This window comes from Lonchura striata, chromosome 1 (assembly GCF_046129695.1).
Source record: "Lonchura striata isolate bLonStr1 chromosome 1, bLonStr1.mat, whole genome shotgun sequence".
NCBI lineage: Eukaryota > Metazoa > Chordata > Aves > Passeriformes > Estrildidae > Lonchura > Lonchura striata.
Genome location: NC_134603.1, coordinates 20,800,484 through 20,822,260, shown reverse-complemented (window position 1 = coordinate 20,822,260; position 21,777 = coordinate 20,800,484). Strand labels below are relative to the sequence as shown.

General features: G+C 39.3%; 1 protein-coding gene across 1 annotated transcript; it reads left to right on the top strand.

Moving 5' to 3' along the window:
• Positions 1-954: 954 nt before the first annotated feature.
• Positions 955-19,903, top strand: ATP6V1C1 (ATPase H+ transporting V1 subunit C1). Its single transcript, XM_021549587.2, has 13 exons — positions 955-1,054; positions 4,287-4,469; positions 6,624-6,691; positions 7,789-7,874; positions 8,583-8,677; positions 12,313-12,404; positions 13,489-13,587; positions 14,877-14,945; positions 16,246-16,338; positions 16,423-16,516; positions 17,044-17,141; positions 18,265-18,391; positions 19,298-19,903. The coding sequence occupies exons 2-13, from the start codon at positions 4,338-4,340 to the stop codon at positions 19,391-19,393; spliced, it is 1,149 nt and encodes a 382-aa protein (XP_021405262.1). The 5' UTR covers positions 955-1,054; positions 4,287-4,337; the 3' UTR covers positions 19,394-19,903.
• The last annotated feature ends 1,874 nt before the right edge of the window (positions 19,904-21,777 follow it).

Genomic DNA, 21,777 nt, shown 5'->3' with positions numbered 1-21,777 from the left:
TCAAGCCCTTCACTGCAGACTGACAGCAGTAAAGCATTTCAGCACACGTTCCCGTGTCTGTGACCCCTGAAGTACGCTCTGTTTGCCAGCACTGCGCGGCTTCCCAGAGCTGATCTTTGCCCCTCTACTGGGCACTCCTGAGGACACATCTCGAGTGCTGGGCTCAGTTCCGGGCCCCTCCGTTCAGGAAGGGCATTCAGGAGCTGGAGCAGTCCAGAGAAGGCCAGGGAGCCGTGAAGGGTCGGAGCACAAGTCCTGCAGGAGCGGCTGGTGGGGCTGGGGGTGCTCAGCCTGGAGCAAAGGAGGCTCGGCCGGGACCGCCCCGCTCCCTGCAGAGCCCCGAGAGGAGGCTGAGCCGGGGGTCGGGCTCTTCTCCAGGGGACAGGCAGTAGAATAAGAGGACATGGCCTCGAACTGTGCCAGGGCAGAGGTTTAGGTTGGCCCTCAGGAGGAACTTTTCGCTGGAGGAGTGATTAAGCACTGCAGTGGATTGCCGTGTCCAGGGAGGTGGTGGGGTCGCCATCCACACGATGCGGCACTCAGCGGCAGTCTGGTTTACATCGTGCTGTTCGGCGCGGGGGATTCGATGACCCTACAGTTCTTTTCCAGTCTAAATGCTTCCTTGACCCTGTATTTCTGTAATTTGAGGCGAATCTACTGGCCGCAGCAAGAACAAAACACACCCTCTTTCAAACCCGACCATCCTCTCTGTCCGAAGGGCAGAATCGTACAAAGCCTTCTTGGCCGCCCCGAGCTAGATGTGGTTTTCACGCCAGCTCCCTAATGTGCCCAGATGAATCGGAAGGTGCCCGGGCCCTGAGGCAGTCAGTGGGTGCCCGTGGCGATAGCGGTGCGCGGGCGAGCGCCGCCAGCGGGGCGCGCGGGGGCGGCCCCGAACCCGCGGCCGCAGCGCCCCCGGCGGTCACTGCGCAGCCGCGGCGCGGCGCCGCCTCCCGCCCCGCGCGCCCGGCGCTGCGGCGGCGTCAGCTGACCGCGGGTCACGTGACCCGGCGGCGGCTGAGCGGGCGGCGGCGCCGGGGATGGAGCAGTGACGGTAACGGCGGGCCCGGGCCGGCAGCGGGCGGGGCGGGCAGGGCCGGGCCGAACGAGGGATGGAAGCAAGGCAGGACGAGCGTCCGGGCTGCCCCGAGCGGCTGCCGCGGCGCCCCGGCCTCTCCCGGCGCACGGCCTCGCCCGGCGCCGGGCTGCGCAGGGCCTGGCGCGAAGGGCAGCGCCGGCCGGGCCCGGCGGTACCGCGGCTCCGGGGGCTGCGCCGGGCCTCGGGGCCGCCGGACCCCGCTCCGCCGCTGCGGGGGGCTCCCCTCGGGGAGGGCGAAGGGCAGCGCGGCCCGGGGAGCCCGAGCCGGCGGCTGCCGGGCTGCGGGAGCTGACGCCATCCGATCTGTGAGCCGGGCCGGCGGCTCCGAGGGCAGCGGGGGCAGCGGCCCCGCTCCCGCCGCCAGCCCCAGGCCGCCTCCGCACAAGCGTGGGGACTCCCACGGCGCAATCTCCCCGGCTGCCTCGCTGTGGCCGCTTCTGCCTAGGGAACGTGGCGGCCAAGCAGCAGAAGTGGTTTCTGGAAGCGAGCTTGAAGAAGTGGCACTCTAGGGACTTAGTGCTGAGCCGCATCAGTAAATTGAGATTTCCTATTGAGCTAAATAGAAGCAATTGTCCCCTGCCCCATGCCCTGTTTTTTGGGTTTTTTTTTGGGTTTTTCTGTTTTGTTTTTTTTTAAAGCAGTGCTGTAGTTGAGGTTCTGTTTCAACGTTGCTGTTTCTTTTTCTGGGGTACAACACTAAAAACACTTGTTCATAAGTTTTATTTTACATTGTAGTATACTGCATGAAAGATTTTTCTTTGGAAATCCCTTTCCCTAGTAACATAGGGATGAACCAATGTACTTTACAAAAATGTCCTGGTCATAGAGGTACGTTGGGTGAATAAGCTACCCATTCTTACTGCTTATTGCGAGTTTTATTTTGAACACTTGCTATTTCCTGCTTTATCCTGTGGTACTTTTCTTTCATTTGCTTGGCTTTCATTTTGCAATCGGTCTGTATGTATTTTTTGTCTGACCAGCATTTGTATCTGTTTTTCTGTAGCACTTCTCCTTTCTTCACTTCTTGTTTGGTATTCTCCATTGTTCTGGTTTCAAGGCCCCTCATGTAAAAAACACTTAAAACTCTTCTACTAAGCTTTTTGTTCCCTTGTGTGTATTTCATAATACGTCCATTTTACCTGAAATGGGAAATCATCTTCCTTCCCATGACTATTAGAAATGGAACAGAGCTTCAGAGAAACCAACCATACAGACAAAAAAATGGTGTGGGAGGAAGGGAAGTCCAGTGACTTAATGATTCCTGGGAGCTACAACTGTTTCTTCTTTGCCATTTCTGGAAACTTTATAAATATTCTTTAGAGGGTATTGATGTTTGTGGAAAAGATGAGAATGCAATGTTCCCTATGTCTTTCTGAGTAGGATTCTGGATTTCTGTGTTAATGCTTTTCTATCTTTTACTTGGATATTTACAAGTTGCTGCTGTGGCCCCTTAGTTTGTTTATCCACATTTATTCCACAACTATTTCTAGTCCCAGTCTAGTCAAATCCAGACAAAAACAATTTAAAGCTTCAACACTTTGAGAGTGTGTGTCAGCTGTAGTGGTGTCTCCCTGCATAGGTGAAGTTTACTGTAACCTTGGCTGTGCCTTTTATAGGGCCAGAGTTCAGTGGAGTGTAGGAAAACCTCTCTTGTGCAAGTCTGGCACGCATTAAGGAAGATAATGCATCATAGTAGTCTGAATAAGAGGAAAAGTAGTTTTGTTCCAAATCATCTGTAATCATCCCTGTGGAGACCTGTTACATGAGATACTGCAGTTGGTGCTAAAAAAAGAAGCCCTGTAGCATGGTGATAACTGATGTTGTGTGTCTGGTCTTGTAAATATCCTGATTTCTCAGCTACCTGTACCTGCTTGGGCACTGTCTGCCTTTGGGTTTGTGGCACTGCTGTGCTGTGCCTGGTGGTGCAGTGCCAGGTGTCACTGTGTGCTGTCAAGGGCCTCAGGAGCTGGGGCCATCATCTGCTGCTGGAAACGAGGCCCCTTAAGTGCAGGGGGATGGATGGCTGCTATGCCAGGCTGTGCTTCATGATAGTGATTTAATTAATGGCTGGTAAACTTCAGCTTCGGGCTTCCTGAGTAGCTGAGCAAAAGAAGCAGCAGGCAGGTCTATATCTTACCTGGAATTTCAGCACCCTTGATAACTTGTTACCCCTAGAATGAATACACAGATGAAGGACCTGTGTGTGTTGTTTTGAGCAAAGTTTGCTACCAAATACTAGTTCTAATAAATACATTTGATTTGTTCTCCCTCAAAAAATTGAGTGCTGTAGTCTGTGCTCATGAAATGTAGGTTAGTCTCTACTCATTCAAAGCTGCTACAGAAGACATTGCAGATATCAAAATTGACATTTAGATTCTGTCAAGGTACACTTTGATTCTGTTATTCATTCCCTTATTAAAAGCATCCAATAACTGTCAATGAGCTGTTTCTGCTTCTTAGTGACAAAAGAACATGTATACTCTTAACTTCCTGAGCTTGTCTGCAAAGCAAACCAACATAATTTGTATTTAGTGCCAACACTTTCTTGACTAATGCCAGTATGTGTAATCTTATTGATGGTCTGCAGTGATAACAGAGATATCAAGACTAGAAAGTATTCTCCTTTTTGTTGAAATTTTTAGCTGCCAGGAGAAGCTTCTTTACTTGAAAGAATAAACTAGATTTCACTGCATTTAAATTAATTTAGGCATTTACTTACTTTAAAACACTGTCCTAATCTGAAAAGAGATGTCAGAGTTGAAATTTGTTTGGTTGTTCTTATTTTTTATGATGTTTTCAGAAAAAGTTGTCTGTTGTACAGATGCTGGAAAATGTGTATAGCTGTGAAAATACATTGTGGGTCCTGTTTGATTTGATTTCTTTTCAGTTAAGATTGTTTGCTTGTTATCTTTCTATGAAATTGCAGTTGAAAGGTGCTAATGTTGCAAACTCAGCCCTTTTTAACATACAGGATAGGCAGTGTAAAAATATTTTCCAACTGTGTAAATGTGATTTAGAAGATAGGAAAAATAAATTTGTAACTGCATGATACTACTGGTAAAATCTCCTAGAGTGACTGGAACTGCACTTTAGTAATATGGAATGAGATGTTTTTCTTCAGACAAAGCTGACTGCTGTATTAATGGAAGGTTTTTTTCCCTTCTTTCCCTGGCTTCCCTTCTGCTAGCATCTTGCCTTTACCCTCGGAATCAACAACTATCAAGATAAAGGCACAAAAATGACAGAGTTTTGGCTGATTTCTGCTCCTGGGGAAAAGACCTGTCAACAGACATGGGAGAAGCTACATGCAGCAACTACAAAACATAACAATCTTTCCACTAATTCAAAGTTCAATATTCCAGACTTGAAGGTAAGTAAAGCCCATATCGTGTCCTAAGAAGTGTGTTTGTTTTGCACCATCTTTGTTTCTCTAGACTAAAGCCTGCAGATGTTTTAGAGAGAACAGCTGACTTCTCTTGATGTGTATGTGTGGATCTAAGAAATAATTCAGACAAGGGTTATCTTTTTTTCTGAACTTCTAAGTTAGTTGTTCACTCTGTAAGTTTTCAAGAGTTATCAACCTGTGTTCTTTCAGCAAATAAAGCAGTTTTTCTGAGGATGATAGTCTTGATCTCATGGTAGTAGCAGTTACTTGGAGAAGAAAAATAGGAACTTGTGATCTGATTATTGAGAGTTTCCTCTGACTGTTTTGTTTTGCCTGTTTTAAAAAGTATTTTAATTTTTTCCCCTTCTGAATTGTCTGCTCCTTTTCTTTGTGTGAGATACAGTGATAAGGTTCAAATTAAAATACAGGAGTTGATTAAAGAGCTGCTCCACCTTTTGTCCATCCAGAAGTAGCATTCTTCTATTAGAGCAATAGTTTATCTCTGACTGAGCATTCCAGTGTGACCTGCCAGTGTGTTGTGGAAAATGGAAAAAAACCTGTTTGAACTATTCAGTGAGAAGCAAACAGTAGCAAAATTTGAAAGTAGTCTTGGTTTAATACAATCATCAGGATATGGAAAAGTTATGAGCCAGTGTATTAATTTAGAAAAGGTCTTTCCTGAAGCCTGAATGTTTCTTGAACAAGAATTTGCTCAATTCTCAGTTTAATGTAGTGAAAGCCATCAGAGCTTACAAAATTGAAGAGAAAAATGTCATCAGTCTTTGTCTACAGAGTGGATCAAGTTCAGGTAGCATAATGCCTTTTCCCTGTCTCTGCTAAGGAATGAGCCCAAGGCACAGAGTGCTTCAGTGTGCCTTTTAAGATTTTCAAACTGCCATAACTTGTATTCACATTTGGACTGTCCTGAGTTAGAATAGGGACTAGAACAAATGTGTGTCTCCTCTCAGGATATCCTTGGATGTGAGTCAGGATGGCTTTCAAACTGTAGGGTGCCTGCAGCATTTAGAGGAGTTATTGCTGAAAACTGCTGGGGTCTATCAGGGTTAGAAACAATTTGTTTTGCTTCTACTCAGCTTCCTGAAAGGAGCAGAAGCTGAATTTACCTTATATACAGTGGGAAATAGTCTGGATTCTGCAGACCTGGTGAAACTGTTTAAGCAGTGAGATCCTTTAGTTAAAACTCACTTAAACAGTGGTTTAGTCTCCACTGAACAGCAGTATTATTGCTTAAGGACTTGCTTGTCCTGAGGCTTATGTATGAGTAGTAAAAATGACCTTCCTTATTCTGCTTGTGGCCCACAAGAAGGTGGGGCATGGAAAGTCATTTGGTGTGATGTTTCTTAAGTAATTCTGTGCCTTTCTGCTTCAAAGCTAAACAGAAAAGGACTAATGTGAATTTGAGTAGTCAGATATATGGAAAATAGGTGCTAGGCTACAAATACGCTAAGTGTTAATAGCATCTTGGCTAGACAGAAGATTCAATTATATTAATAAATGAAATATTTATTCATATAAATATGAATATGAATCTCACTGTAATATTTCAGTGAGAATGTGTACTCTAGATACATGAGATTAGGGAAGAAAATGTTTTCTAGAGAAGGGAAGAGCAAAAGCTTGTAGACAAGCTAGATATGTTATTACCCAAGATGCAAAAAAGTCTAGACTATTGTTGATCTTACTGCTGTAGTACTCTTGTACTGTCAAAGTTTTCAATATGCAGGTTGCCTCCAGTGCTGAGATTCCTGATGAGTGAAATTTCAGATTTGATCTAAAGTAGTGAATTAAACACTGAAGCTACTGCCTTGTGGAAAATGCAGCCAATTCACAGTGTAGACATTGTTTTAACATGCTGTGAATAGCTGGATTGCAGAACTGAAGCTGAACACCAAGCTTGTGAGTTAGATCTGATCCTGTGTTACTTCAAGGGGGACATGGCATCTAACAAGTGAAACAGAGTGTGGCTTTGGTAAATCAAGATGTCTGAAATCTTAAGAGTCCAGTATTTTATGTAGTTCTGCAGAGATATTTGTTGAGAGATGTAGTTTTTACTGTTAGCTGGTTTTATCTTTCTCTTTTTATATAAATCTGCTAATGCATTTTGATCTTTGCATCTAGGTTGGTACACTGGATGTTTTGGTTGGTTTGTCAGATGAACTGGCTAAACTGGATGCGTTTGTGGAGAGGTAACAGTTCATTTTTACTAGGATGCAAAATATTGGAATAATGATGTGATGGTTTGCTGAGTCCTAATAATACACAGGTTATTTTCAGCATTTTTTTTGTATCACAGTGACCTTCTGCAGGCAGTCAGCAAGCTCAGATTTAAGAAAGCTAAGATGCTGGTTTTCACAGTATCTTTTCCTGAAAAAAGAAAAATAATCTGAACTTCTTATGGAATAGTGGAACATTATGCATTGATGAATGATGGTCCTCCCTACAGTAGTGCTGTGTGCTGCTGGGTCCTGGAGAATTGTTAAGAATTGGCCCAGACAGATAGAGGAAGTGGTGATGAAATTAAGTAAAAGCTTGTTCTTTCAGTAGCAATACTGTTTACACACTTTGAGAATGTAACCATCTAGTTTCCTAATCTATAGAAATACTTAGCAGTATTAATATTAAAATCAAAACCTATACATTTTGAAGAAACTAACAACTTTTTAAGAGTTATTTTGAGCAAAAGTAGCAAAATTTTAGACCAGAACTCATGGAGCCATCTTCTGTTTCAAGGAGAGAAATCTTAAGCAGACATTTTTAAATAGAAAAGGAAACTATTTGGCTTGGCACACGGGAATAATATATATGTCTTTTCACTTATGGAGGCAGGTCTTGAGAGTCAGATTGCATTGTCAGGGTTACCTAGTGTTTAGTTTGTATTACTGTTGACTTCTACCTCTCTACCTGTTTCTAGAAAGGGGTTAGAATTTTGGAAGTACAACAGACTTAAAAATTTTGCAATATAGTGACATTACTCTTGAAGTCAACACCAATGTGAGGGAGCTAACTTTACCTTGTTGAGAACTGGTAGCAGCAGTAGAGATTTTAAATAAAGTTGTAGAATACTGAGAATTTGGTCTCCTTCAGATATTGAGCCTAGCTTGTGCTCTCAGAAAGTATGGATATGGGGCAGTCATCATCTTTGTTTGATCCAGTCACTTTTGATCCAATCTCAGGCAATTTAAAATCAGTTTTATGAATGGTATTTCTCAAATGGCAAGTTTGGGGTTTTGATTGTTGGGGTTTTTTTTTTTTTTTAATTTTATCTTTATGTTCCAATTTTCAGTGTTGTAAAGAAGGTGGCCCAATATATGGCTGATGTGCTAGAAGACAGTAAAGATAAAGTTCAGGAGAATCTTCTGGCCAATGGAGGTAACATGTTAACCATGATATCCTAATGTATTCTAAAACTGTAGAAGGGAAGGCAATGGTCCTGAAACTTACTGAGGTACAAGGAAGCCAAGTGCAAGGGGCTGCACCTGGGTCAGGGCAACCCTCAGTGTCAATAGAGGTGGCACGTGAACGGATCAAGAGCAGCCCTGCTGAGAAGGACTTGGGGTGCCAGTGTGCATCTTCTTTCTGTAAAGAACTGCACTTTTCTCTGAACAAATATTTTATTTTCAGAGGCGTTTAATAGAAGTATCACAACTTGAATTGATGCAAGAGAGGCCAGTGTGAGTGGATAAGGCTTGGAGTAGTGTCTTTTGTAGATAGCTGTACAAACCTGTCACTTGGGGAGCCACATGGTCATTACTGCCTTTTTTGCCATCATAACCTTCCCTTCTCCCACCCCTTTATCACACAGAAGAAAAAGTAGTTGCTCTTGTCTGTAGTTCTCCACTTGACATTGACTTGGTAGTAAATGTCATTTACGGTCTACAGAGGTGATGAAAGCAATATTCAAATGCAGAGTTCATGGATAATTTACAACTTGTTTATTTGCAAATTTCTTAAGCAACAGGGTCCACACATGGGAAGATCCAGTCTGTTACAGTTCTTTTCTGTTAGAGCAGTTCTACATAGAATATAGTGCAGTAGTTTTTTTATTGTCTATCTTAACAAAGTTCTTTAAAATTCTAGTTGACTTGGTCACCTATATAACAAGGTTCCAATGGGATATGGCCAAATACCCTATCAAGCAATCCTTGAAGAATATTTCAGAAATTATTGCAAAGGTAAGGTAACTTGTTTTATAAAACTTCCCTATTTGAACTTGAGATATTTATGCATAGAACTTGCTCTCAAAGCAATTTGTCTGTTTTAGTCAGCTAACAATACTGTTAGTAACCAAAGAAATACATTAGGATGTGGCTAGAATTTGGAGAGTGCTCCCTGAAGGCTGTCATGATGTCTTTGCTGATTTTTGTTTCCTAGGATCACTGAGCTAACAAATAGCTAGGAAATTATGTATACATTTCAGTTTTGTTGTACTAGCATATTGTTTGTCTGATGTTCTCAAACTTTGTGGGCTGTTAGCAGTGAACCAGGAAACTTACTTACATTCTGAAAGCTGTGGCACTCAGTTGTGAGGAGAGAAATAAGCCTTCATTGTTAGATGTAAAGCTCATTTGAGAGTTGTCATGCATTTTTCTCATCTTTACTTTGGCAAAGTGAAATACATGGAGGGTTTAATTTACATTTTACTTGCTTGTGAGCCTATACAGGGTCCTCAGCAGTGACTGGCTGATTTAGACAGTAAGAGAGTTCTCTGTAGACAACCCTTGCTTTAAGATCTTCCCAGCCTCTTCAGGCTGTTTTTTCCCCTCCCTGTTCTCTGTAATCTGCAGACTGGCTCTTGGAACTGCCTGTGTTACTAACTGGAAAACATAACTTTGCAAAAAGAACAGGCTGTTCTGTGTACCTATAGAGACAGTCTTTGGTGGTGGATGTGTAGGGACTACAATGGGGTTGGGATGGGGGTAAATGCTGACAGACTTGTGCTTTGCTGTAGCTGCAGATTCCTGAAACTATTACATTAATTTTTTTGCAGAGATTACATAATCTTAATATGTGCTACAAAGCTGACTGGGAATGCAATTAGTGCTTTCATTTTTGATATTTTCTTTAGGACTATTGCTTCATCTTGAATTTATTTCACAAATTACATTTAGTAAGTGTTATTGGTAAACACCTGCAGTGTGGCCTTTTGTTAAAGGATGACTGGCTGTCTTATGGCTCTGAAAATTTGCACATTAAAAATATTTCACAGATATAAAATAATAATCTTAATATCTGACACTAGCACATAGTATTTGCTTTTTCAGAAGAAGGTACCAAAATGAAGCACTGAACTTTTTACAGCTGTTATAGTACAGCACTTGTTTTTGCAGAAGATAAATTTGTTGATAAAGAGACATAGGACATGAAGAGATACGCCCTTTATGGAAAATTTTGAAATATTCAGTGCATGTTATTCTGTGTCCCAGAGACTGCTAGATAAATAATTTGCTTCAGCAAAGTTCTAGAACCTGAACTTTAACTGTCGTACATTCTTTATCTACTTTATCTGAGACATCCTGTTGGGGGTTTTCATTTTGCTTCATGTTTAGCTGTGCTTGTATTCTATAGGCATAGCTTTAGGACACCTGTGTCCTAAATCTGATTTCAAATAGATTATAAAATATTTTCAACTGTGAGCCATAGATGTGTGTCCATAAAGTAGAGAAGGAAGATGACTGAGGATGCCTTATGTTCCTATAGAAATGACCCCAAGGAGATCATATCACAGGACTTGAAACAGTTTTGTCCCAAGGCAGAAAGAGGCCTGACAAAGATGAAATCTTCATGTAATCACATGCCAAAGTGAAGATAGAGGAAAATTGATAGAGCAACATTAATTAAAATCTGCGAAGCCTCTTGACAGGTTGATGTTAAATAATTTGAAAAGTTTGTCAAATAATGAATTACTACTTTTCCTGTATAGTTTTATATTATCCTCACTCACTCAGGCAGGAGGTTTTGATGACTGTCAAAATGAGTAATGGCAATCGCACTGGGGTGTTTGTCAGTTGAGAGGAAATTACAGCAGTGTCAGAAACATTTAAAATAAAATATCTGCTGAAACTATCCATCAGGTTTTGTCAGCTTTTAACTTCCAGAAGTTTTGTGAGCCCCAGTGTCAATACAGAACACTTTAGAGATGGCATCTGTGCTATGTGAGAGCTTGAGAGCTGTCACTTAATTGAGTCACTCTTTGAATTTGAAATTAGTGATCAAACTTATTCAAGGAGACAACTTCAATATTTTTAGTACCCTAGTCCAACCTTCTCAGCAGCATTGAAGTACAACAGCTCAGTTGTTGAAGTGCAACGGCTCAGTTGTTGAAGTGCAACAGCTCAGTTGTGTGGCTGCAAGACACTCTTGTATTGCCAATGACTACCTAAGTGGTTTAAATATCTGTGATTCTTCTGTGTAGAAATAGGCTCACTATGTTAGACTGGCACTTTCCTTAGCAATACTGTGAATCTGCCTCCTTTTGCAATGACCTTTTTGAGTTATTCACCAATTCTATTTGCAAAAGGAAGCTTGTATTATTGCTTAATTTGATGATTTTACAAAAATTTATTTTCAAGAGCTCTTTTGTGGCATTGAGGTTTGTGGTTCTATATTCTCTAACATTCAGTAGGAAGCAAAGCTGGTTGTCTTTACAATAAACTTCAGCGCAGCAGTAACAGGTTTTTGTCTAAGCAGTCATCTTTTAAAACACTACTGACTCTACAAATGAGAGCAATTAGAGTATTGTTAAGTAGAAAATGCTGAATGGAACTTGTTTGTCAAGGCAGTATTTGATATTGAAGGTTTTTGGGTTTTGTCATTAATGCATAGTTATACTGTTGTTGAAAGTTTTGATCCTTGGAAAAGGTTGTCAGTCTGGGGAAGGGCTGAAATGCACAAAGATACTAGTTTAATATCTTCTGATTCATTTTCCCCTTATGCTGTCCTCTAGATGTAGAAAAAAAAACGGTTCTGGTGTTACTTCTTGTAGTATTAAAAAGTTTTCATAAAGATACATGCCTTGTGTGACACCTGCTGAAATGTTCTGCATGTTGCTTTGCTAAAGGTTGTATCAGTCAAAGGATTTAAATAGCCTTAAGTACTCATCTGGTTAATTTTGTCATTTTCAGAGTACTTTGTCTAAAGGATTTCTCTAATCTGTAAAGGTGCAAGCTGTTAATGTGTTGCTACATGAAACTTACAGATTATTCAGGCTTTTGATGACTTCCTGCTACAGACAAGCCAATTTAGGTGTTATCATGAACAAGGTCACAATTTAATTAAGTGATCTTGCTTTTAAGAGAGATTTATTTTATGGAAACAAAATCATATCTGGATCTCCAAGCTGAAGTATTTTATGCAAACAAAATGTTTTGTCAGTGGTCTAAGTCTGTATGAAGGGAGAGTCCCTTGACGGTGTTCAGAAACTTTTCCCTGGGAATTTTTTCATGCTTGTACCTCCTTACTGCAGTGAAGGAGGCAGTAGGCAGCATTATAATCCCAGACCAACAGTGCCATGTTCTTGCACTTGCCCAGCTGTTACTGAGTGGGCTGATTTAAAACACTTCCTTGGATAGGGTACACACCAATATGAGTATGGTTGGCAGTTTAACATGTACTAAAGTGCTTCATTTGTTTTGTATTCTTCCACTTGCTGCCAAGTTGTCTAGCTGGGATGAATCATTTTTGGTAATCATGCTAATTAAGCCATCCTTCTCAAATCCATCCTCCAGGATTACTTGAGCGTCAGTGGCAAGCTGAACATAAGTTCTATTCTAGTTCTTTAGACACAGTTCCTTTTCTTTTTGTTTTTAAGGGAGTAAACCAGATTGACAATGATCTAAAAGCAAGAGCCTCGGCATACAATAATCTGAAAGGGAATCTTCAGAATTTGGAAAGAAAGAATGCGTAAGTTGTATTATTTTTTGCTAATGTAGTGCAGGAACGTTTTTTAATAATGAAAACTTAAGAAAATGTGGAGTGATACAGGCTCTAAGCTTAATGTATTTTTGAAGTGTTTTATCAGTCTTGAAGAGCAACTGTTATAAAAGAGCATTTATTACCAGCTGTCTGGTTGGTGTTAACTTACCTGTGGCTGAAAAGCAATTAAGACATCACAAAAGCATGTACAAATAGCATAAAATTCTGGAACTTCTGAGAGGAGCTTGCTGTTAGTGGTAATGCTGCTACTTACGTATCTTGTCTAAATAAGAAAGTCTTTCTTTCACATCATCTTACCTGGTTTTCTTCCCTCAGAATTTACCAGCAGAGACAGCTGTTGTGTACACACAGATAATAAATTAAACAAGGACTGTGTGTTGTCTTGTCACGTACATGTGATGATTCTATGAAGTATGGTTGCAGTACAGTAGTTCTTCTGTGCAAATGTGGTTGATTAATGTGCCTGAACCCTGCCATTACGGTGAATGGCACAAGCCTGCAGGCTAATTCAGAGCCATGGGTCATGCCAATGACAGTACGTGACAAGCTGTTCAAGGAGTGAGACATAAGTTCTGGTCTGAGCTGTGGCAGTTTGTCAGCTGAACGCCATTAAACCTCTGTGCGTTCTTGGTCTTTTATGAATACAAGGAAATACACTGCTTTAAGTTTTTACTAATGTTCTGCAGGTAGATCTGGACTACATTAGTTAGAACTCTGAGGCTCTGTGTGCTACAATCCACAGTTTTAATGGTTTTAATGGTTCTTGCAATTTTAAATAACTTTTTAAAAGACAAGTTGGCCACTTAAGCGTGTGACGTATTTGGAATATGGAAATGACGCACAGCAGTGGAGCTACTGATAAAAATGTTTGTGGCTTTGGACAGTGAGATATAAAATGAATACAAGGGCATTTTGTTTGCTCTGCTAATAGCAATTGTGTAGGTAAAATGTATTTTTGAGACTGCTATATTATCAAGCACTGGAAAGTGTTACCCAGACGAATTCAATTCTTAAACACATAATTGTTCTGGCTGTCTTTGTTTCTCTGCAGGGGAAGCTTGCTAACCAGAAGTCTTGCTGATATTGTAAAGAAAGAGGACTTTGTACTTGATTCAGAATATTTGGTCACATTATTAGTGATTGTGCCGAAGTAAGTTTATTCATTGTAAGAGCAGAATACAATAAGAAATATAAATCAAATAATAGATCTCACAACTCTATAATACTGTAAGAATGACATCTGAATTTACTTGGGGCTTTCCTGGATGAGCAAACAGAACTGTTAATGCTCAGGAAAGATAAGTGAGTGTCTGTGCCTGTGTTCCTTTGTTCACAAAAACTTCTTATAAGGACTGCTCATGAATTTCTTAAACTGAAAATTAGATTTATGTCTCTTATCCAGTGTTTGCTATGACTAGTCATGTTCCAGATGGTGTCCTTAGGAAAATAAGTGTTGAGTAAAAACATGACTTATTTTACATTAAAAAGCTTAATCATTAGATTATCCTGGTTACAACTATGCCAACTTTCACCACTAAGTGAGTGAACTCTACTGCTTTGCACTGCACGTCTTTAGATTGCCTGAACACTGACCTTTTTTTTTTTTTTTTTGCCTAACTAAGTCTGTGCCGTTGGAACCCTGCTTATGTCCTGTCAAAGGCTTGCTGGGGGAACAGGCTGTTCTTATTTGAAATGTTTGAATAACAGAAACCTTATGTTTTCCCCTGGCCAAAGAAAGTGGTGATACAGATGCCCTCAAAACTGGAAAAATGGCCCTTGACTAGAGCTACAAGCAAAGAGAGCTTCTAATTTATTAAAAGCCCACTGGCTCTCTTTACCACAGGAGCCATTAGACTCTGTCACATGTCAAATTCTGGTGAAGGAAAAACAGTTTTGTGGTGGCTTTAGCAGAAAGCAGGTGGTTAGAATATCTCAGTTGTTATTTTTCTTTATCTTGTTTTTGCTGTTGAATGGATGGAACCTCTTCACAACTAACTACAGAAAGGCAGGCTTCCAAAATTCAGTCCTTCAGGCAAGTGTAGGACTCTAGGGGACCTGTTTATAATTGTGGAAGAAGTATTCCTCTTCTCAAAAGAGCAGAGTTGCATCAGGAGTTTCTGATTAACCTTGACAGTAAATTCCATTTGGTGTCCTGAGAGCTGTACTTAATGATGATTTAATTTCATAGTTCTTTGATTTAAAAAATGTTGCACTTATAAACTGATATGAAAACTGAAAAGATGTTACTTTTGCAGTCACAGTAGTTTATTTATCAGTAATTATAAAAACAGCATGAGAACTGGGTGTTTCTTGAGTCTTGCGTATTTCTGACAACCTACACCTGAGATGGAAAATGTGATGATTGTTTTCCCCTTTGAAAAAAAACCTGATCCATTAATCTCTGATTTAAAGTCTAACAATAACCTGTGTATTCTCTAGGCTAAATTACAATGACTGGGTTAAGCAGTATGAAACACTAGCAGAGATGGTTGTACCACGTTCCAGCAAGTAAGTTGTTAAATGCTAAGTATTATATTTGCATGTGCTGTGTTTCAGGAGTGTTCTTTATCTAGAAAGACTTTGAATTTTAAAAAATGGTGAAAAACTTGTCTAGCTTTATCTGATCAAATCTGATCCAATAATTGAGGAAATATTAAAATGAACTCTAGGGTTAACGAAGTTATCAAACTTATGTGAGAAGAGTAAGAGGATTGAAAAATTAATCTAGTTTTGGTCAGATATATTCATCCTCTAGCTGGAGTATTGTGGAGATAAGCAAAAATGATGGCTGCTGGCCTGTAAGCTTTAGGGCTGTATTCATAGGACTTGAAACAAGTTGTATGAACTCCTAAAAAAATTCCAAAGGAATGGACAACTGGAAGTGGAAATGCTTCTGTTGTGTACAAAGAAAGGTAGATTGTCTCTTTGGGTCCCTGGTATCAAGCTGGTGCTAGGTGCGGTGGTGGGCGAGATTAAACCACTTTAACAACCTTGCAACCACACTGAAGATAAAGTCCATGTGTAGCACAAAGCATCAATTTTTGGTTAATTTTAACTGACAGACTGAGGATTTGATCAGGCAAATCTGATATTACTGGTTCTGTACCAGTTAAAAAATCTGAACTTGCTCTGGATAGCTTCACATTTAGAAGACCTGCTAGTAGTTCTTATTTAATTATTGGGAAGCCATGGCCTAGGGCTAGTTTAAGAAAAGGCAATTAATTTGTTAAACTGTTGGATAATGCTTGTGTTGAAGATAGTATGACATTGAGGAGCAGTCTAAATCCATTCAAGCTTTTGCTTTTCCTAAGGTAAAGCCTCAAAATAAGCAATATTATTTTTAATTATAAAATAGTAAATCTAGGGATCATCTTTGCAGCCTAAGAAATATTTTGTTTTGCCAACCTGTATCTTTTTCATTTGTGTACTTTTTTATATCCATTTCATTCTTCTTTATAACACAAATTTCTAATAAATCTGTAGTCCAGATGTTTCAGTACTAAACCAGCTTCAGTTGCTTTTTTCGTTAATTAAGTTTTAATTTGAACAAATATCGTATGAAGTGGTTTTGCGTGATGAAGTCTCTGAATGTGAACTATAAGCTGCTATCATTTATGAAGGGAGTAATTAAGAGCAGTCAGTTACGTTCTGTATGAAGTGCTTAATTTGGGAACTAAATCTTGTATAATTTTCTACATTTATGTCTTGCCTTGTAGCAATAAAGTACAACATGTGGTACTGTGTGACTGATCTATGCTGACTTGAACCTGGTTAATTCTGATATTTGGTTTGTTTTCTTTCTGTCTAGTGTACTCTTTGAGGACCAAGACAGCTACCTTTGTAATGTCACCTTGTTCAGGAAGGCAGTGGATGACTTCAAGCACAAAGCCAGAGAATATAAGTAAGGTTTATTTTGTGTGCATTCTGTCTCATGCTCTGAAGGATCTCTAGGCAGGCACTTGATTTTATTCACTTCCAAATGCAGATTTATGGTCCGTGACTTCCAGTACAATGAAGAAGAGATGAAAGCTGATAAAGAAGAAATGAATAGACTGTCAACTGACAAGAAGAAACAGTTTGTAAGTCTTAATAAACTGGTCATTACAGAAATGTGAGACATCTAAGACTTGTTATTGCTACATAAAAATTTCATGAAGTTGTGATTCAGAGAAAGCATTGTAAGGATGACATGATGTAGCCATCCTGTCACCCAGCTAATCTACTCTGGGATAATTGAATTTCCTACAGCACAAATGCTCCTCGCTGCATTGAACTAAGGGCTGGTATTGCAGCTGATAATGTTTGAAGTTTGAAAATGGACAAGTGTTTGAATTACATAATCAGGTATTACTAAAAGGATCTTTAATATAGTTAGATCATGACAACTGAGATGGGGACTTGAAGGGACAATGGGAAGTCTCATTAAATATCTCTTTACTTTGTATCAAAACACTCTTAAACCATTATGTCTATAGTGAACTCTGTCTTTTAACTTGTCTTTTATTATCATGATACAGATATTGAGTAGCTGTTCAAACATGCATAATCGGCTGAGTCTTTTTCTGATGTTTGAATAGCTTTTTTTTCTCCCTCTTTTCTTTCACAGGGGCCTCTGGTTCGGTGGCTGAAAGTTAATTTCAGTGAAGCTTTCATCGCATGGATTCATGTGAAAGCATTACGTGTTTTTGTTGAATCTGTTTTAAGGTAATGAGGCAGATTTGAATAGTGATTTTCTTTCTAGACTTGGTAAGAATTTACATCTAGTTTGTGTTTACCAAACTGAAGCATGTGAATTCTACTCTTCTTGGAAGTAGGAAGCAAAAAGTAGGGTAGTTGAATAGCTGGTGGCAATAGCTCTTGTTGCCAGTTGTGAAATATTTGAGGAAGATAATTGTGTATTTCCCCTTGGATAGTCTTTTCACTATTGCTTTAGGAGTTACAGATACTGGGTAGGTAGCAGGGAGACATATTTGCTGATTTTTAGGTTACTTTATGAGCTGCTTGTAACAACAACTACATCTTATATTTAAATGGCAAATTTGAATTGTTCAGAATAAAAACTATTTGGGCTTTCTTTAACATAGTTTGGCATCATGAAATCTATACTTTTTCTTCAATACTTGCCTTTTTACTCTAAATTTTTCAGTATTAAACCATTCAATATTCTAACTAGAAAATTCATCTGCCTTTTTTTGTTCATACTATCCACAAGTGTTGTTACTAGTCAAAAACAGCTGTAGTTGATCTGCAAAAAAATACCTTAATTTTTTGTAGTTGAATACGTACCTACTTTGGTCAGTAAAGGGCAAAGTGTCTTTAGCCTTTTTCTCCAGTTGTCATAATGGAGAAAAGCAGAGGAGAAAAAGAAAACAAATCACATGAACTTGCATTCTTGCTGCTATGGCCTTGTTGTGAAGACAAAACTTGAGTAAAGAAGAAAGCTGAACCTGACTGGAATGTTGGCAGCTGTTTCCACACTCCTAGAAAGGAGGATTAAGTTCATTGTTCACCAAGTGTCATAAGCAAAGTAAACTAATGAAATGTTCAAAATGTTGTCTGTATTCAGGTAACATTGAGAATTATGCTAAATACTCAAGATTTAAAATTATTTAAAAAATATTTAGGCTTCTCTTTTGTTATTTTAAATTTGGAAGTTCTACTTTTTTGATGCCTTATGAATTGTGGACAAATAATGGTTTTGCAAAAATGGAAGTTAGCAGAATTTCCTCTTCAGCAATAGGATTCTTTCTCAAAATAAAATTCTGCTTTGAATTATGAAAGAAGGTTTATTTCAGCATTTTCATGGTTTTCTACTTGACTTCCTCAGGTATGGTTTGCCAGTTAACTTCCAGGCAATGCTGCTTCAGCCTAATAAGAAAACAATGAAGAAACTGAGGGAAGTTCTGTATGACTTATACAAACATCTTGACAGCAGTGCAGCAGCTATCATTGATGTAAGTACTTTTTAACTGCTACTAGTATGTTTAAACAAGGTCTGTTGGCATAATTAAAAAGCTATATTTCTCCATATTCATTTTCTCACAGTACAGAGAATTTTGTCTCCTTAAAAAAATGCTGCTTCTGTTTTACACTTTTGCAAGGCAGATGGTATTTAAAGTTGCAACCAATATATTTGAAGAGCTGTCTGGTTTAAAAGTCACATGTAATTTCTTGTTTCTGCATTTTTTCCTACTACTGATGGAAAGATAGACTGCAAGTTAGCATAGTAGTCCTCTCTTGAAGAAGGCTGAATCATTGTCAAATTGGAGTCAGCCTTTTCATCTGTAGAGGTCTCATTTTCATGTGTAAAATCTGGTTTATTGGTAGGCTTATTCTACTAATTTGTTTTGTATTGAAAAGCAGTCATGTTCATAGTTAAAGGTTAACTGAAGATACCATGAGTTTAGCTGAATTAGAAAAGATTCTTAATGTTATATTGAATGTAATGTATTTCCAGGCCTTTTTGTGGAAAGAGGATGTGAGACAATTTAGGTGAAAATTAAAGATGCTGAACTTTTGTAGCGTCCTGGATCATTCAGCACCCTATAACATTCTCATCAGAAACTGACAGTGTTTAGATGTAGTAGTCATGATGTGTTTACTATAGCAATGGATGTGAAATACTGATACAGAACTACTTAGTTTTTGAAAAAGCACTTTGTATTTACTTTTGAAAAATGCATTAATCCTTTGTCAAAGTTCTAACTTTACCTGTTATTTAAACAGTCACTTGAATGTGAAAATTAAAGCTTGAAGTCTTACCTGGCCTATTTGCTTCTAACACATATGGATATTTCATCTACTTCTTAATAGGAGTCTGAATTGTAAGAGTATAACTGGTTTCCAAACTTTATTTGCAGGCAACTATGGATATTCCAGGTTTAAACCTCAGCCAGCAGGAGTACTACCCATATGTGTACTACAAGATTGATTGTAATTTGCTGGAATTCAAGTAAAAGTTCCCTAACATGACAATCTTCTCAGTGTTGGTGTAAACAAGCAGAAGTGAGGTTGAAGTATAGTAATACTTTTAACATTCTAATCATATGCTTGCTTCTTATGTTAGGTGAATTGAACACACCGTGGTCCATCTCTAGACATTTTCTTTTTAAAGAGCAGTGTAGGTAACCAGCTTTTAATCAACTATGTCTGTAAATGTATATTGAGAGAATTGAAGTATTTATAAACAGAGTGATTTATTTAAGGAAAAGCTTATCCCTCTTTCCTAAGGTGGTCTGTGTTAATTCCATTTACTGTTGTTTATAAAAAAACTTGTTTACAGAAGACTAGTGTAAATGTTAATGGCCATTTTGTTCATTTGATTTAGTAGATACAACTGTGTTAACGTTGTTGAACTGTGATGTAAAGTATGTAAAATTGGTATGAAATCGTGCTTTCTGAATGGTTTAAAATTACAATTGATGCACTGTAAACACAGGGAAAATAAACATACCTGTGCAAATGTGTCACTTTCTTGTACCACATAAAATTGCAGATACTCGTGTCTATCTTTAATAGTGCTGCATCCTGCACACACTGGTACAGAAATGCAATTGGCTTCAGCACAAGTAGTTTTAAGAGATGCAGGAACTGATTTTGCTTTTTGCAGAAACTCTCAAGTATGTTGTTTGGCCACCACACATATGTATGAATGTTTTTCATATTTATATCTTTGTGACTCTAAGGAAAATATATGAGACAATTACTGGGAAGATGATGGCAAACTGGGATAATAACAAGCTAGGCTGAGCTGGGATTTTAATAATTCTTCTTTCTTTTCAGTCAGTTGAAGCTTGAGACTATTTTGTGGCTTTGAATACTGTACTATTAGATGCTCATTTTTTTTTTTTTTGCAAAGTCTGTTCTACCACACAGGGAATATGATGGCTTCCTTCTAATGTGGGTAGAGAGGAGCTGTTTATTTTGGTAGCAGCTATTACAAGTATTCTACCTGTCTGAGTAGCTAAATATGAAGTAAAAGCTGCAGTATTGTTTAAAACTGACTTGAATCAAGAGTGAGACTGGAGGAGTTCTGATTTATCAAAATTAATATCTGAAGTACTGTAACCACTGTATTCTTTTCTCTCCCTAACTGAAAATACCAGAGCTCCAAGCACTATAGAGCTTTCAGCTGTGGGATTTCTAATCATAACCCAGCAGGACCTTAGAGGAATTGGCTAACTTTGTAAACCTACATTGTTATCTCTAATTATGAGAGAGTTTGACATCTATGAAAATATTTGCTGTGTAAATTTAGATTTGCTTTTTTCCTATTTTTATAGCCAAAAAGGGAAATAGTGAGATAGGTGTCCCGTTGTGGTCACATTTCTGCTTTTTCCACTTCTTGTTTCTTTACAGAAGATAACAGCTGTTTGTTGTGTTGTCCAGGTTGTTAAAAGTGTACCCAAGTGGAAGAGGTTTTCCCTTTTATCACCCAGCTCTGCCTCTTACACTGGCTTTTGTTACTGCTTCTCACAAAGGTTGTCATCTTGGCTCTGAGCCCACTGTAACACATACACTGCTTAAAGGTAAAGAGGGTTTTTTGTCCTGCCTCTCTAATCACAGGAGGAATCAGGCTGAACTATTGTCTTTGTCCTTCACCTTAGTTCTCTTTTGATTTTGTTTTCAAAGCTGTTCTGCAAACAAGTGCAGGTAAGGGCTTAGGTTTCCAGTAAGTGCTGTATGAAATGCTTTGCTGTGTATTTCACCCTCTTCAAGATACTGGTCCCTGCTCAATCAGCCTTAGATCCTTCTGGAATGAATGGAAGCAACGGGCAGGTGGACAACAGAATGACAGCACCATCCAAGGTGAGGGAAGCAGTCAATATGCTGAAAGACAGAGAGATGTGGAAATGCTGGAGAAATGGGCTGACAGGCCCTGCATGGACTGCAGCAAAGAGAATTGCCAAGTCCAGTGGTGGGAGATGAATAACTCTTCTGCCCCAGTCTGGGCTGGGCATGGACTAGCCAGAAAGCGACACTGCAGAGAAGGAGCTGGGATTGCTCATGGGAAGCTAGTTGTGCTTGTGGCCAGCCATCTCCTGGAATGGCTGCTAGCAGGTGGGTAGCCATCCTTCCCCAGTATTTGGCACGTGTAAAGTCATGTCTGGGCTCTATAATGCAAGAAAATGGAGTACCACAATGGAGAAAGTCCAGTGGAAGCTAGCCAAGCTTGTAAGGAAGGTGGAACATGTGATACTGACTGGGAGAATCATGTTTCTCCATGTTGGAGAAGAGATGGGAAAAGCAAAGAGCAGATTTTAGTGATATTTCCAACTGCCTGAACAGAGGATACGCAGAAGATGGAGCCTTCTGATATGCCTGAGCACTTCTCAGAGGT